Source organism: Metarhizium robertsii (genome assembly GCF_000187425.2).
Source record: "Metarhizium robertsii ARSEF 23 chromosome Unknown MAA_Scf_4, whole genome shotgun sequence".
In the NCBI taxonomy this organism is placed as follows: Eukaryota; Fungi; Ascomycota; class Sordariomycetes; order Hypocreales; family Clavicipitaceae; genus Metarhizium; species Metarhizium robertsii.
The window spans coordinates 2,064,725-2,080,822 of NW_011942182.1; the positions used below are offsets into that span (position 1 = coordinate 2,064,725).

Below are 16,098 nucleotides of genomic sequence, written 5' to 3' on the forward strand. Positions count from 1 at the left end.
GAGCAGGATGAAAGCAACACGACGAGAAAAAGCGAGGAAAAGCACACTACGGACTATCCCCGTACAAAAGTATAGTACTGAAGAAAATGACACATTTTTTTTTTTTAAAAAGACAAAGGAGGCCCCGGGTTAAATGCTTTGGTGCCACAACTGTAGAAATCTCCATGTGACTGACGATGCCTCCAACCAGGTCGAATTTTCTTGACCAACTCTTCCCCTCCATCACTTCAGCTACTTCATCAGCAAGAAAACGGCTGCCACGCGCAAACCTCGACCCTTCAATCGCCAAAACCTCCCATAAACAGCTCCCACTCTGATTTGACGGCAGACCTTCAACTTTGATAAAGACGGGGGGAGGCGAAATATGGCGGCGCATAGCCCGGACCCGGCGGCCTGGAAAATATCAGCCTCGTCCTCACATCACGATGCCGCCACGAATCTCTCTATCCTGGCCGAGGGCCAAACAGCAGCTCGTTTGATCCAAGCTCATGTAGCCGAAGTTGCCAGTTCGCCACGGCAAAAACAGCCCGGCGCGCCATCTACTGTCGATATCTCTGCCATTCCTTCTCGGGAGAGTCTCTATGTGGGCCTGGCTGCTCTTGATATCTTTCTTCAAGCGAACGTAACCGGACCCGTGGTGCCTGCGGACAGGCTTGCGTTGATCCAATCGAGATTTAGCAAGGCTTGGACTGCGCCGTTATCCGCTGATACAGACCAGTCTGCCGCTCTGACGCAGTTGCATAAAGCCTGCTTGGCTCATCTTGAAGTTGATGGTGTGTCTCCTTACAGCCACATTCCTCACCTTGAGCTCTTCTCTCTGGCTAGATACGTTTTCAACTCGGTCCTAGCTAGCGAGACCTTGACCACCGTGGACGTTTATTTCCAAGATGAAGAAAGTCGCTCTGTCAGGTATAGCCTGTCATGGATCAGACTTCGCATCAACATCTGGCATTACAAACTACTTACCCAACCTAGTCTCGGCCCTGGGTCTAATTTCACAAAGAGCTCGCAATGGAGCGAGGTCCCCAGCTTGGTTTCTAGAATATTGATCGACATGGACACGGTCCGTGACCAAATAGCCGGCAACGAAGTGTGGTCTGAAGCAGAATCATGGGGCCGCGAAAACAAGGCCTACTTCTTAGTTGAAGCTGCTAACAACTACATCCTCCTTGGACGCCACGGAAAGGCCAAGGATGCTCTCGAAGAAGCCGCTCAACTTACCGGACTGAAGTACGCCCTGTCCGGCGCTCTTGGCAAGCGAACTAAATTTCAAGAGAACAGTGTCAGTCAGCTGGTTGTCCTTGCCCGTAGCAGCACTGACCAGGATCTCATTGAGGAGGATGGAGGTCATGAGGAGGAAAAGGCAAAGCCAGACGCGCTGAAGCTCAACGACGACACTCTCTTGGAGGAAATACAGTTTTCAAACCATCATGACAGGGACGGACACAAGGAGAAGGAATTACCGCCTTCCTTGGCAGATGTATCTCCGGATAATCAACCCCAGCTTGCCCCCCTTGATCAAATCATACTTCTCACAGAGGCAACTCTGAAAGATGCCTTCTCGCCCGTTGATACTCTTACGTCACAGGAAATACTACCCTACGCTGTTCGAGTTCTCGCCGATAAATCCACCAACTGGCAAATTTATACACAGGCATTGCTCGTGCGATCACGGATTGAAGTCCACCGCAGCAGGACGGTAGAACGTGGTGTATTGCAACTGCAAGCTGTGGCAGACCAGGTTCTTACAGACACAAATGCCGAGACCGAACTCACTAAAGAGTCTGACGAAAGGACAACAAATGAGAGCGACGTGCCGGCTATTCAAGTCACCGCCCCTGGCCACGAAAATGTGGTATCATCACCCAAGGCCCAAGTTCCTACATCCTTCTTACCCGCTCCTAAAGCAACTGAATCGGCTCCCGCTCATGTTCGTCTCCGGTACATCGATGCCCTGTCTACACCACCCCGATGGCATCTTGAATCAGAGCTCGCCTACGCGTGGGCTGGAGTGGGTTCTCTTACCTCCGCCCTCGAAATATTCAAGCGCTTGCGGCTTTGGGCGGAAGTTGCCCTGTGTTATGCCAGCGCTGCCGCCTCCGAGGATGAGGACGGCCGTGGCAGTGGTGGTGACGAAAAGGCCAAGTCTATTGTTCGCTGGAGACTGTTCCACCCCACAGCCGAAGATGCTTCTGCAACATCTGATCCAGACGACCAAGATGTTGAAGACGTCATGTATCTCAAGGCAACCAGCTTCGAGGGCCCCGAACGCAGTCCTCCACCGCCCAATGCCGCCAGACTTTGGTGCATACTAGGAGATCTGGAAAACAATCCCAAGCACTATGAGCAGGCATGGATCATCTCTAAGCAGCGGTATGCTAGGGCCCAAAAGTCTCTCGGGGAGTACTACCTCGCGCAGAAAGATATGGTAAAGGCTCGCGAAGCCTACAAACTAGCCACCTCTGTTAATCGACTAAGCCCCGACCTCTGGAGCCGCCTTGGCGATATTAGCCTTCGCCTGGGACAATTTGACGATGCCGCAGAGGCATACAGCCGCTCTATAGGCACTGCTAATGACGTGGCTGGCGGTGAAGATGCCAGAACCTGGAGCAATCTGGGAAGTGCCTTGTGGAGCTTGTACTGCGAAGTAACTGCCGAGAAAAAGGGCACAGTTCCAGCAAACAATGAAGCCAAAGCCGCTGCTCGCGCAGATGACGAGGAGGAGGACGACGTCCTAGAGGATCCAGGAGACAAGTCTCGCGACCCTGCCACCTTGTTATCCAAATCCCTAGCTGCCTACAAGAAAGGCGCGTCCATTGCCCACGACAACTGGCGAATCTGGGACAATGTCCTCACGCTCGCTGCTCGAATGCAGCCCTCCGACGTGCCAGACATGGTCCTGGCCTTCACCCACATCCTGCGAATCCGCAAGACCGAAGACGCCATCGACGCCGACGTTCTCACCGCCCTCCTCCAGGACGTAGTCATCTCCAAAGAAAAACCTGCCGGAACAGGCATCTACGAGCCACCGCGAGGGTCCATGGAACGCCTGGTCACGCGTCTCCTAGAAGAAGAGATCGTGCCACTCATCACGCACCGCGCCGAGCTATGGTCCCTTCTGTCTCGTCTTCGCACATGGAGAAGGGACTATGCGGGCGCCATTGATGCGTCTGAGCGCGCGTGGAGAGCAGCCGTGGGGTCGTCTGGCAGCGGTCTCTTGCCAGGCGAGGTGGCTGCGGACTCGGCAGATTGGACAACAGATCTGAAGGGATGGACAGAGGTGGTCAAGCGAACTGATGAGCTTGTATCCATTTTGGAGAACTGGGCACACGACGTCGACACGGTGGGCAGTAAATGGAAAGGCAAAGCGCGCAGTGCAATTCGTAGCGTCATGAGCCGCGGAAAGGAGAATTGGGAGGGATCAGAGGGTTGGAATACGCTGGAAGCCCTGATGGAGGGATTAAAGCTCTCGAAATAGACGTGTCCTCCCTCTAGAGGAGAAGACACAAGGATGAAGGGTGGATGGGGAATGGTCATCAAAGACGGAGAAATACGGAGACATCTCGAGGGCAAATGATGCTGGTGCGATGATTTGTTAAACGACCCCAAAGATATAAATGGATACATAAACCCCAAAGCCAACAAGAGTGGCGTATTATGACGTGAAAACAAGTCCCTCTTCGTCGCGTCTTGTGACTGCATGCGTCCTTTGATTGTCAATATACGGTTGTGCATCACCCAGTACCTTTAACATAAGACGCCGTATTAATTCAAGGTGTGAACATTTTCCATGTCAGTTTGACAACGCTTCTGCCCCTATCGAGGCCTTCAATTGCTACCATATTTGGACAAAATGGCTCCTACACGCTGTACAAATCTTCACCACAGCTCTCATACGTTAGACATTTAGTTTTCTCCGCATCGTCGAAACCACGCATTCAAAGCCAGAACAGGTTGTCTCCAAACAGATGCAACAGCAGCAGTTTCGCAAACCACAGTTGCCTTCATCCCAAATTGCTGCCTCCAGCGAAGCTAATCATTTGACACTCAGCGCCTACGTTCAAACAAGGATTTTTTCCTAGGCTCGGCGTTCCTTCGAGAAGTGGAAGAGCGATGTCTCTATTTCTTGCCCTTCTTTCGGCTTGGAACTACCTTAAAGCCAGCGCCTTGGATTCCGGCGTCGGCGTCTTTAGGCTGGGCACTTCCGCTTCGCTTTGCGACTTCACTCCATCCACCTCCAGCCGCGGCTGTTTTCGCGGCTTCTCCTGGTGACTGTTTCTCTACAACACCTTTTTCAGCCAGCTTTTTTCGCCGCACATATTCAGCAGCGAAGCGATTGCCGTCCATTGTGGTAGAGCTGGCGTAGACGGCATCTGCAATTATGCTCGAGTCGAGAGGGAACATATTCAAGTCGGCTTGGAGCGAAGTTACTGTGACAGTAGGGTTAGTCCGAGTCCTCGCCAGCATGATGTCTGCTCGTCTTGCACTGGCAGTGCATTGGGACTTACAATCGCACTTGAGACCTCCTCTGGACAGCTCTCGCACCGTCCATTTGTTAAACTCTTCCATTGCTACATTGGCCGGCTCAGCCTTACTGCCGACGCTGCCAACAGTCGAAGCCGGCTTGCCGATAGGTCTACCAGATGTTGGAGCTTGTGCCTTGACATTAGAGGAGCTTAGAGACCGTGGAACTTGGGCGGCCGCTGGTCCGTTTGGTACCTTGACCTTGCCGCCGGCACCAACGGTTGCCCAACCGGCAATGGATGGGCTTGCAGCCTGTGGTAGAGATGGAGAAGGTAAAGGATTAGGCTTGCCCGCGAGATTGGCATAGCTCTTGGAAACATTCACCGGCATCCCGGATTGACTAGCAGTATCCTTTGCTTTCTGTTTGCGAAACTCCTCCTCACGTTGAATTTCGGCCAATGTTTTCTTACTACTAGCAGAGCTAGATGTCGTGGGCCCAGAAGATGTTCCCTTGTTGGTCCCCGGCTTGGTCCACGGGCTAGAGGCAGATACAGGAGAGCCGTGTCCCCAGGTGCTCGTGGCAGGAAGACCCGCGGCAGCGGCAGCAGCGGCCTGCCTTTCCTTTTCTCGCATCAGGGCAGCCTCCTGCTCGATTGCAGCCTTGCGGAGGGCGGCGGCGGCTTCTTCAGCTTTCGCAGCCTTGCGAGCCTCAGCTTCTTGTATCTCTTTCAGACTGGGCCCCTTTGTCCCCTCTTGGCCTGGCTCCTTTGCCCATGGAGCCAGGGGTGGGGGTTGAGCCGCATCTGGAGTACCGCTTTGAGATCGGCTATATTGCTCAGGTAGGTTGGATCGTGCTCGTTGAGCTGTCGGCGCGGGGAGAGGTGTAGCGGATGAAGGAGGAGGAAATGGCATTGGCATGTCGGGTTCCACTGGCTGGACACTTGCAGCGGCAGCAGCCTGTGCCTTCTGCACCTGTTGGGTGAGCGACAAGGTGCCATCCTCAGAAATCTTCTTTTTCCCCTTCCCGCCCCGAGTAGGATGCTGAGGAGCGGAAGTGTCGAGGGTAGTGTCAACAGCAGAACTAGTCTCTTTCTCGCTTGCCAACTCAGTCAGCCGCTCTGCCTCATGCTGGGCACGTAATTCCTCAAATTCCTTCAGCCTACCACGGAAGCCCTCCTGGTCCTCGGCAAGTTGTTCGGTATCAGGAAGGCTTCCCCTAAATCCTGCGTCTGCGGCTTGCTGCTGATCATCCGTTACCTCGTCACTAGCACCACGCATACTTGCAAGAACCTCCCGCTCAGCCACAGATAGACCGACTAACTCGTCCACTCTAAAGGGGTCTCCGTTTCCCAAACCACCTCTCCCGGCAGTCTGAACCCCTGTTTGAGTATCCGGAAAAGAACCATGCTGCGGAGCGGCAGCTCCAATGGGCTGTTGCTGGGGGGCAACACCAATGGGTGACGTCATGCTGCCGAAGCTTGGCTGGCTTTGCAGACTGTGAGCGCTGGAATGATGCTGGAGCCCGGGGCCTGGCATTGGGAACTTGGGCATGGTCTGCTGGCGCATCATATACTCTCGCTGCTGGGCCATCATATACTGTTCCTCCTGCTTTCTTCGTTCAAGGTTATTTTGCTCTTCCGCCGTCAGTGTTCTACCAAAGCTGGGGAACACTCCGCTCAGTGGCGGGATGACACCACCACCTGTCGTTGGATTGAACGGGCCGCCTTGAGGAGCTGGGCCATGTGGAATACCGATTTGCGGTACCAGAAATGGTTCGCGTGAGTTGCCAATGCGGCGTATCAACTGACCAAGGGGTTCGAAATCTGAATCCTCAATCTTCTTGACTCGAAGATCAGGGGTAAAGAAGTTGGCCTTGTACCAATCGTTCATTTCTAGTCCAGTAAAAGGTCCCTGCATGTGCCCTTGAGGATCAAGATACACCCACCTCATCCTATCAGGCATAACCATCTGTCTGGTTTGAGTTCCAGAAGGGTCTGCACTTCCTTGGGCACCACCGAACGGTATACCACCAGTGACTGGCGTGAATGATTGAGATCCTCCGACCCCAACTTGTTGGACATTGTCAGGCGCACTAAAGCCTGTATGCGATCGACCACTGTCGCTTGATGGGAACAATTCTTCGAAGACGCCCCTGTTGGGTCGCATAGGGCTTCCGGTATCCCGTGCTGGACCAGGCAAATTGCCTCGGCCAATAGCTCCTAGGGGGTGGCCCTGCAAGGTGTCGTTCATGCCATGCTCTTGATCATGTCCTTGCATTTGGGCCTGCATCGCCGTAGGGAAGAGCGACCCAAGCTTGCTGCCACGGCCAATGCTTCCTGCGCCAAGACCAACGCCAGGGGCTCCAAATACGTTACCTAGGTTGGACAGGCCTGGTGACTGTATATCTCCAACGGGACTGAACAAAGAACTGCCAAATGGATTGCCAAAGCTGGGCCGTTCTCTGTCCGGCGTTCCTGTAGATGGCCCGGCCGGCGCTGGCCACCCGGACAAACCTCCCAACGGATAACCTTTTGCGCCAACGCTGGAAGTCTGACTGCGGTCACTACCCTCGAAATTAGGCGCACCGAATCCCCTGGATATAGACCCGAAGGTGGCTGGTGGTTCGTTGTGTCCTGCTGCGAGGGGTTGCTCGCCAGCACCGGTTTCCGCTTCATCATGTTCATGACGCTCCGCAGGAGGGCTGCGATAAGGATTGGTTTCTGACGGACTGGCTGGTCCGTCGTGCCCTGGCTGGAGTCCAAGATTGAGGCCTGACATCCCAAAGTCGCTTGTTGAGCCTTTCACAGGAGTGCCAAGTACACCTACGCGACTGACATGGGAGTGCCCAGCCGAACCGGTGTCTTGTGCGCCACCCAGGACGGCACTTCCAGACAATTCGTCGTCACCAAATGGGTCAGTATCAGTGCGAGGACGTGTTCGCCAGGAGTGCTGTGATGGAGGGTTTTGGGTGTCGCCAGATTTGGCAACATTGTTATCCGAAGTATCCTTGGGAATCAAATGAGCTAAACGACTACCACTCGCACCAGGCGCGGCGCCGCCAGCCCTCCTGTCCCCAATCGCGGATGAGGACGGCATTGTAAAGTTGCCAAAACCGCCACCCGCAGGGGTTGTTGGGTTCGAAGAAGGCCACATGGATGTCATCCCGGCACTACCGGCAGTATTCGAACGCATCAGGTTCCCAAAGGGCAGCTTAGTGGTAGACTCTCGCGCAGCTGCTGCGTCGGTTTCACCGTCATCTGGCTCAGACTCTCGCAAGTCATTGCTTCTCCGTTGCGTCCATGGCGAGGAATCCTCCCGAGAAAACCTGTTCGCTGCAGTTGGTGAAACAAGGGCACCACTGAATGGGTTCGATTCAAGAGTTTCGCGTCGTCGGGTTCCCGGTCGCGTAGCGGATGAGGGAGATATGACCCCAAACGAGTTTCCGGAGCCCTGGGAAATGGAAGCCTTCCGGCCATTCACATTTCCCTGATGGCCGTCTTTGTTTTGCGTTGGGGGTTTCAGAGGCGAGTTGATCTCGGTAGAAAAGGCCTGAATCAGAAAGAATGACATTAGTCCGCTGTGAGACAACACAAAACACAAGCGATTGCCTCAGTCGGAAAGCCTACCTCCTTTTCATCTGTCGAAAATTCGTGCAAGCCCATGGGAGCAGTATGTCCATCATGGTCCCAGCAGGCACCGGGTTCCTGTGGAACATTACTGTCGTTGGTCTTTCCCCAGCCCCTTACATTGCCGCCATTAACGTGTGTCGGGTCCCATCCTGGTATAAAGAGGCGTGTCGGATCATCACCTGGCTTTTGCGACCGATACAATCCCAATAGGTCATCCTTGGTATATCGCGCAGGTCCAGCGTCGTAATTTGAGGGCAGCACTGGGGTTGTGTCAACGGGAATTGGTTGCTGGACGGCGTGGTCGGTCGAGGGAGCTGACTGTGAAGCTTGGCCGATGGGGGTCGTTGAGGAGCGTCGAAGGGTGAGGGTGCCATTAGCAGACCGGCCGTCTCTGCGCGACCTAACCAGAAGAGTTAGCGATAGTTGCGCAAATTTGATTTCGCTTATAGCTTCAGGATGATTGTGAATAGATATACGATAGAAGCTGGGCATCAGGCGGCATCCGCACTGACCACACGTGCCCATCGACCTGGGAGACGCGGTGCGTTAAAGTATGCCGCAAAAAAAAAAAAAGGTAAATAAAATGAAATTGACATGGTGCCATTGCCGCAAGGGAAGCGTCTCCAAGAGAAAATTCAAACAATGTGGTCATTACAGAAACATCAAGCATGGAAAATGCGCAGGCATTGGCGGTGGAGGAAAAAACAATGGGCAAATATCGAACTCACCAGTCACCTCCAGCAGCTCCCCTTCCATCTCCTCTGCCGCTCCTCGCATCCCGATTCGCATTCTGACCAGCTGCAGCCGAGGCAAAGCTGGAAGGAAGATTGGACGTCATACTGTTCTGCACCCACGGGTCGTGTGTTGTGTGTTGTGCTAGAAGGTCGCGCCTCGTTAAGGGTTTCTTTCGTCCGTGTTTGTGGTGGACGAAATGTCAAAAAGTGCGGATGGGTGAGTGTGGGTGTAATACTGATTGTACAAGTAGAGGTCGATGCAAAAGATGCTTTCGGAGCGATTAAGCAATGCAAAAGTACGCGTAGAGGGCTGGCGGTGAAGTCGTGTATGGCATACAAAGCGTAAGGTGGAAGTTGACGGAAAGCTAGTCGAGCTGTGAGGCTAGTAGGTGGGAAAAACCTGAGGTTTGGGCAAAAGGCAAAATTGCAATACGGAGAAGTCGAGGTGCAGCCACTTGCCCCCCTCGGTGCCACTTCCATTGCGTCGACGCAGGTTGGCAGGCGCCGGAAGACAGCGCTGCCAGTGTGCAGACACTGACCAAAGTGACGGGGATGGCGGGCCAAACACAAGTGGCTGGATTTCAAGTCCACCACCAGCTCTCCAAGTCCTTTGAGTGGCTGGAAGTTGGGAGGCATGCAACGCTAAGCCGGAAGAAGCCCCTCCGACCTTTAACCGACGCCGCTTCGTGAGGGCTGAATCCTAACGTGGAGAGCACTTGAGCATATGTGCAATATGGCAGGCAATATGCGTGCAGAACGCGTGCTTCAAAGTTTGCGCGTACCAGGTCCTTTATTAGGCTCTCAAGCGACTCACGCGGGCGTAGGGCTGGACGTTTAAGCTTTGATACCAGGTCACTACCTCAGCAAGAATAAGTTTATACACACTCGAGACGAGAATCCACTTTTGCAACTCTGCTTTTGTAACGGAATCTTATTTTTGCCTTTCCCAAGGCCCCAATTAGTGGTGAACTCTGGCCATGTTTTTGACTTCCAGTGCCCGGGGACGTTCTTCCAAAGCCCTTGATGGACGCTTAACATCAAAGTCAGCTTCCATGTCTAGCGTACAATTTTTGGGGGGCATTGATAATTCTTGGAATGGGGATCACGAGGCATCGTGTCCACGTTTTGTGACCCTTCGGGAAGCGTAATTACACCGGAGAAGCCAGTTTCTACGCTACATGGTGGCTACACGTTGATCTGGTGGATTTTAATATTGTATACCACTAGTGCTTTAAGACATGTTTGATTGAAAACGGTCGGTTAGTCACACGACAGCTTGATTCAACAAAATATGTCAAATCTGTGAACCCAGAGCCTGCGAACAGATCTTCCGTCTTCTGCAAGTTATGTTGGTTAGGTTGTAAATCGTTTCAGTTGACGACTTTCCAATGGAAGTGGAAGGAAGGTTTCAGAATGCTGGAGTAATTGAGTCGAAAGGGCATGTCGTACAGAAACCTGCCAAAGCGAATCCTTGAATGACGTACTCCCGAGTCATATATTGCCAGTTTCAACACAACCATGCTACTGTGATGGGCATGGCGAAAAAGAGACTGAGATATGGGTGCTAACTGTGACAAACGGGAGGGATGTCTGACGGATTTGACTTTGCCCAGGATCTACCTAAAGCAGAGTGATGCAAATCTCAATCCGCATTGCACAGATGGGCATTGCACAGATGGGTACAAGGTGGATTAAGCAAAGCCGTCCTGATGAGCTGGAGATAACCAGAACAGAAGCCCGGGATACTGAAACTGCTCTAGAAGGTTTCAGCATAGGCTTCGTGCAAAGCTGTTCATTCCTAGGATAAATGACGTATCCGTCATAACAGGCAGCTCTTAAAGATCGGGGAGAAAGTGCTGCTTGAATTTTCTGTTGGCGCGGTCCGCGGAACGAAGCATCAGTTGATCTCCCAAGACTTCAAACACAAAGGGTTTCGAATCAGTGGCCGTTTGGGTCGTCTCGGGCCTAATTTCAATACGGAATGTCGTTCCTTCTTTGGGGATAATCTTGATGCCCTTCTTTTCAGTGATTATCTCGATAACGAACTTGCGATCGCGAACAATGATGCCCTTCAAGCCCACACGTCCCGGACATCGGCTTCTAACGACCTCGGTAAGCGCACCATGGAGCTCCGCGCTGGCCAACTTGGCCGCTGCCTCGGGGCCACGACGGAATATATCACGTCCCAAAATCTCCCTCGCATAGCCTTGCCATAGTTCGTAGAGTGGCTCATATATGCTGTATTTCTGACCGTCCTTGGGGATGTCGTACAGCCCTAGCTTCCGCCGTTCTCGAGATGAAAGAGGCTTCGGACGGGCCTTGCTCCTTGCCTTTTTTTGGTCCCGAATCTTTCTTCGCGCGGTTCGAGCATTGACTGCGGCGGGCGGGGGGGAAGATGGCCGAAGATGTAGAGCACGGTGTAGGATTTTTTCATTGTAGATGCGGTTGACACTATCTGGAGAATGGGCTCTGGCAAGAAGATCTTTCGTAAGCTGTTGGGGGGTTGTTGCCGCCATATTTGCTGGCCCGTGACAATGATCGCAGACTCATGCACAGATGGAAGATGTCAGGGATTGTATAATGTCGTAAAGGAGTCGTTTTAGCCTCAGCGGGCTTCGAGGAGGCGTGGTGTGACTATGCAGATATCTGGCTGCTGGGCAAGAAGATTCCCGATAGGTGGCTTCCCTGACATTTGTGATCTTTTCAAGTTTCTTGATCAGTCAGGCCTGGTCCGAGTCTGCCCTGCCCCACATGTAGCGGACCAGTCGGTTCAATGCTTGAGTTTACAGGCCAGCAGTGCTCAGCCACAGGCGGCTCGGTTGCTGCTATGCGGGGCCACCAGCGGCCGACTTGGTCAAGTGGCGGATGCATGTGTCCAGATGTCCATGTCGGCACCTGGGATTCTGGCCCAAGCTCCCACCAATGGTTTCACATGTTGGCCATTCCCTCGGCTGGTCGTGCAATCGGCCAGCTTCCCCCACAATAGTACTATTATCCTGGCCGCTCGCTCTCTCGCTGTTGGCTTCTCAACTCCATTCCATGTCGTTCAGAGCATCAACATTTGTGGGGGATGCCGTACTGGTCGAGCCTGCTGTTTGATCCTCAGCATCTCGCTTCAGCCATCGGCGCCCGTGGCACCACATATTCCTTCTCAATCTCGCGCCGTCCATCGCCGGCAGAAGCATGCCACCCAACGACGAGCCCGCCGAAGCTGGCAGCAGCTCTGCTCCCGATCTACAGATTCTCGGCGATGAGATCACCCTGCAACCTAGTGGCTATGTTGAGCCGGAGGGTGGCCATGAGGGCAAGGAGGAGGCATTGCTGAACCAATTTGCCTCGTTCCGCGCCGAACCTTTACAGTACCGCGACACCTACATATCCCATGAGAGTCGGCGACATGAGCTGAAGCACAGACTGACTGGTCGTCCTGTAGATTCCTTCGAGAAGTGTCATTGTATGTTTCGGGTCAGGGATGGCGAGCATATAACAACGTCATTGGTCAACCGGCCTTTTATTCCGGCTTTTCAGAGAATATGAAGTCAATGGTTCTGTCAGCACCACTGCTTCAGGAACGCATCACAAAGCTTGCAGAGGACAGGGTCGCCGTTGAAGTCAAGGAAGGACTAATAAACAAGGATGACAAAGACTTTGGAGTAAAGTGCGCCCAGAGGCGAAACGCTCTCGAGAATGGGCTCCAGGAAGTCGCAGATAAGATGACCGACGACATGATCTGCAAGATGGAAAGCAAGACATTTATTCGAGGGGCCTACTACATGGCTACCCAGCTTTTGACCAGAGCCTATCACCAAGGAATCCACGTGTCCAGCGAAGAAGTTTTGCGCCTACGAAAGGTTGCTGACTTTGCTGCCAAGAAGAAACAGAGCATCATCTTCCTACCCAGCCACCGATCTCACGTCGATTACGTCTCACTGCAGCTCATTTGCTATCGCCTCGGCTTAACATTGCCTATTGTCGTTGCCGGAGATAATCTCAACATCCCGCTCCTCGGCAGCTTCCTGCAGCATGCTGGTGCCATGTGGATCAGGCGATCATTTGGTGACGATGCCTTATATACCACGTTGGTTCAGAGCTACATCGACACCTTGCTCCAAGAGGGCTACAACTTTGAATGTTTTATTGAAGGAGGGCGCTCTCGCACCGGGAAGCTGTTGCCGCCGAAGTTCGGCATTCTGAGCTTTATTCTTGACAGCATTCTATCTGGGCGGGTTGATGACGCAATTGTTTGTCCCGTCAGTACTCAGTATGACAAAGTCATTGAAACCGAGGGCTATGTCACTGAGTTGCTTGGGGTACCGAAAAAAAAGGAGAATTTGGCAGACTTCGTTTCTGGTGGCTCGTCTGTTCTTTCATTGAAGCTTGGTAGAGTGGACGTCAGATTTCATGAGCCATGGAGCCTGCGCAAGTTTGTTGATGAGCAGTTAACTCGCCTTCCGTCTATTCCCCCTGGCTTAGACACCGACCACCACAAGCCTGACGTGAGAGCCGCTCGTGAAAAGATTTTGAGGACCATGGGGTACAAGGTGCTAAGTGACATCAATGCTGTGTCTGTCGTTATGCCAACTGCTCTCATTGGCACAGTTCTGCTTACTCTGCGTGGTCGTGGAGTTGGTTTACAAGAGTTGATCCGCCGTGTTGAATGGCTCACTGCCCGAATTCGTGCCAAGGGAGGGCGTGTTGCTCACTTTGGAAACGCGCCCACGTCTGAAATTATCAATCGTGGTTTGGATGTGCTTGGCAAGGACCTTGTCGGCGTTGTCAATGGCCTAGCCGAGCCGACCTTCTATGCGGTCGACCGCTTCCAGCTGTCTTTCTACCGAAACATGACGATTCATTTGTTCATCTATGAGGCCTTGGTTAGTGCGGCAATGTACATGCATGTTAAGCGTGGTGGTGGGCCTGCTATGCAAGATATCTCATACGCAGAACTGAAGGATCAAGTCTTCTTCTTGTCCTCTTTGTTCCGCGGCGAATTCATTTTCGGATCCGATGGCCTTGTCACAAACTTGGACAACACTCTCCATGGTCTCGAGGCAGACCATATTGTTCGACTCGATCGAGATCAGAACGGCACTGTCACCACAATCGGGCTGTCCGTGGAAGAACGCAAGGCAGGCCGCGAGAATTACGACTTCTATTGTTTCTTGATTTGGCCGTTCATAGAAGCCAGCTGGCTTGCGGCAGTCTCGCTGATGGGCCTATCACCACCACCTGGGAGCAATGGAGAAATCTGGGTTGAGCAAAACAAAGCACAGAACAGCGCTCAGCTAGTAAGTGATCAAGTGGAACTGGCATCTTTATGATACATGTACACTAACTAACTCTGAACAGTTGGGTAAAACTCTCTACCACCAAGGAGATTTGTCGTACTTTGAAGCCGTCAACAAGGAGACCCTCAAGAACTCATACACCCGTTTTGAGCAAGATCAAATCATTCACGTAGTCAAGTCCAAGGACCCCAAGATCCCGCCTAGGATTCAACTCGATCCAGAATGGCGGCCGTCGCGAGACCCCAAAACCGGTGCCCTCGTTGCTGCAGGTAAACTTTGGGATTTCACGGAAAAGATTGCCAGTTCACGACGAGAAGGAAAGAACCGACGAGACGGGGCCACGGTCAGTGTGCGTGTGCTAAGATTGACCGACCAATTGGGAGCCAAGCTATTCGCCGAGGCTGTGGACGGCGAGAAGCAGGGGAAGAACAAAGTTCCCAGTCGGCTCAGTGTCGAGGAACAGGAGGCGCACAAGAAGGATGTGCGGAGGAGGAGGAAGAAGCTGAACCAGCGGGCACATTTGTAAAGATATGAATATGTATATTTGTACAACCCGAAAACGTCTATATACCCATAAATATCAACGCTTTTGCATGCCACGTCTTGGTCTTGACGTCGCTGAACCCCGCGCAAAGTATCCAAGCCCCGAGCCAAAAAGAGCCGACTCAGACATGAACAAAACCGCTGCCCTCTTTATAATGTACAACAATAGCAGCGGCTAAACCGCTATAGCCGCTGACGCACCCGAGCCGTAGAAGACAACTCAAGTTGATTTGGGCGGTAGAATGATATTGTCAATTAATCTGACAGCAGGGCCACCGGAATGGCCCAGATCCTCGCCCTCATACGGCTCTTCTACAGGGAACATTCGCACCGCGCCGCTCAAAACAGCACCCCTTGCCACATCGACGGCATCAACCTCGTGCAAAGAATCCGGGTCGGCGAGGGAAATGTAATCGACTTCAAATTGAGCCCGTTCACTTGGCTTCATGTCCATCTGCGCCCTGAGCATCATGGCGCAAACATGCTGCGCAGCGCCAAGGATGGTGGCGCGATCGGTGTGTCCTCCGCGGTAGGCATTTTCAGCAGCTCGCAGGGCAGTATTAAGAACGATGGCGACATCGCGACGGCGAGTGCCGAGGTAGACGTTGCGTGAAGCCATGGCCAGGCCATCAGTCTCGCGCTCGGTCGGGCAGACGACCACCTCCGTAGGCACCATGAGGTCCTTGACCATGCGCCGGATGACAACCGTCTGCTGGACATCCTTCTGCCCGAAATACACACGCTCCGGCTGCACGATGTTGAAGAGCTTCATGCAGACCGTGGCGACGCCCCTGAAGAAGGTAGGCCGGCTGGCGCCCTCGAGAACCTCGGCCACGGGCGTGATGGTGACAAAGCTCCCCTTGCTATCGACGGCCTGTCCTGGGAACCCGGAGGGGTACATCTCGGGCGTAGTCGGCGCAAAGATGGCGGATATGCGTCCGAGATTGGCCCCGTCATCAGCCAGCTCGCGATCGAGCTTGGCCAGCGCAGCGGTGTCGGTCTCCCACGTCACCGGGTAGGACGACAGGTCCTCCTGGACGCCGAACTGGGCCGGGTTGACATAGATGCTCACGACAACGTGGTGGTTTTCCTTGGCCGCGGCCCGGATCAAGGCAAGATGACCCTCGTGGAGGGCTCCCATGGTGGGAACGAGCCCTACGCTGCGATAGTTGACCGTGTGCGGCCTCCTCCATCTCCGGACCTGCTCGACCGCGCGGAGCACGCGAATAGGCGAGGACGGCACGGTCTCGACGGCCGTCCGTAGTGACCTTGACCACATGTATGGCGACGGGCCACGCCGCGGGCCATGGGCAGCACGTGCCCCGATCCGAGGCGCTACCAGACGCTGCATTGCAGTGGGAAAGCCGAGGGGGGAGCAAAGGGACAATGTGTGAGGCGGCGCGGGTGGAGGGGAATGACAAGAGAGGGGAAAAGCGTATT

At 53.5% G+C, this 16,098-nt stretch overlaps 5 protein-coding genes across 5 annotated transcripts; 2 read left to right on the plus strand and 3 right to left on the minus strand.

Moving 5' to 3' along the window:
- Positions 1-364: 364 nt before the first annotated feature.
- MAA_02764 (F-box domain protein) lies at positions 365-3,478 on the plus strand (the record flags this gene model as incomplete). The annotated part of the gene is made up of 1 exon (XM_007820762.1): positions 365-3,478. One exon carries the CDS (start codon positions 365-367, stop codon positions 3,476-3,478), a length of 3,114 nt encoding a protein of 1,037 aa, XP_007818953.1.
- Positions 3,479-4,119: 641 nt separating this feature from the next.
- MAA_02765 (GYF domain protein) lies at positions 4,120-8,931 on the minus strand (the record flags this gene model as incomplete). The annotated part of the gene is made up of 4 exons (XM_007820763.2): positions 4,120-4,430; positions 4,509-8,013; positions 8,091-8,493; positions 8,822-8,931. The coding sequence occupies 4 exons, from the start codon at positions 8,929-8,931 to the stop codon at positions 4,120-4,122; spliced, it is 4,329 nt and encodes a 1,442-aa protein (XP_007818954.2).
- Positions 8,932-10,662: 1,731 nt separating this feature from the next.
- On the minus strand, positions 10,663-11,343 carry MAA_02766 (Ribonuclease P/MRP, subunit p29; the record flags this gene model as incomplete). The annotated part of the gene is made up of 1 exon (XM_007820764.1): positions 10,663-11,343. The coding sequence occupies one exon, from the start codon at positions 11,341-11,343 to the stop codon at positions 10,663-10,665; it is 681 nt and encodes a 226-aa protein (XP_007818955.1).
- Positions 11,344-12,010: 667 nt separating this feature from the next.
- MAA_02767 (dihydroxyacetone-phosphate acyltransferase, mrDHAPAT) lies at positions 12,011-14,641 on the plus strand (the record flags this gene model as incomplete). The annotated part of the gene is made up of 3 exons (XM_007820765.2): positions 12,011-12,186; positions 12,261-14,115; positions 14,177-14,641. 3 exons carry the CDS (start codon positions 12,011-12,013, stop codon positions 14,639-14,641), a joined length of 2,496 nt encoding a protein of 831 aa, XP_007818956.2.
- A 237-nt stretch (positions 14,642-14,878) lies between these two features.
- Positions 14,879-16,009, minus strand: MAA_02768 (pantoate-beta-alanine ligase; the record flags this gene model as incomplete). The annotated part of the gene is made up of 1 exon (XM_007820766.1): positions 14,879-16,009. One exon carries the CDS (start codon positions 16,007-16,009, stop codon positions 14,879-14,881), a length of 1,131 nt encoding a protein of 376 aa, XP_007818957.1.
- Between the last annotated feature and the right edge of the window lie 89 nt (positions 16,010-16,098).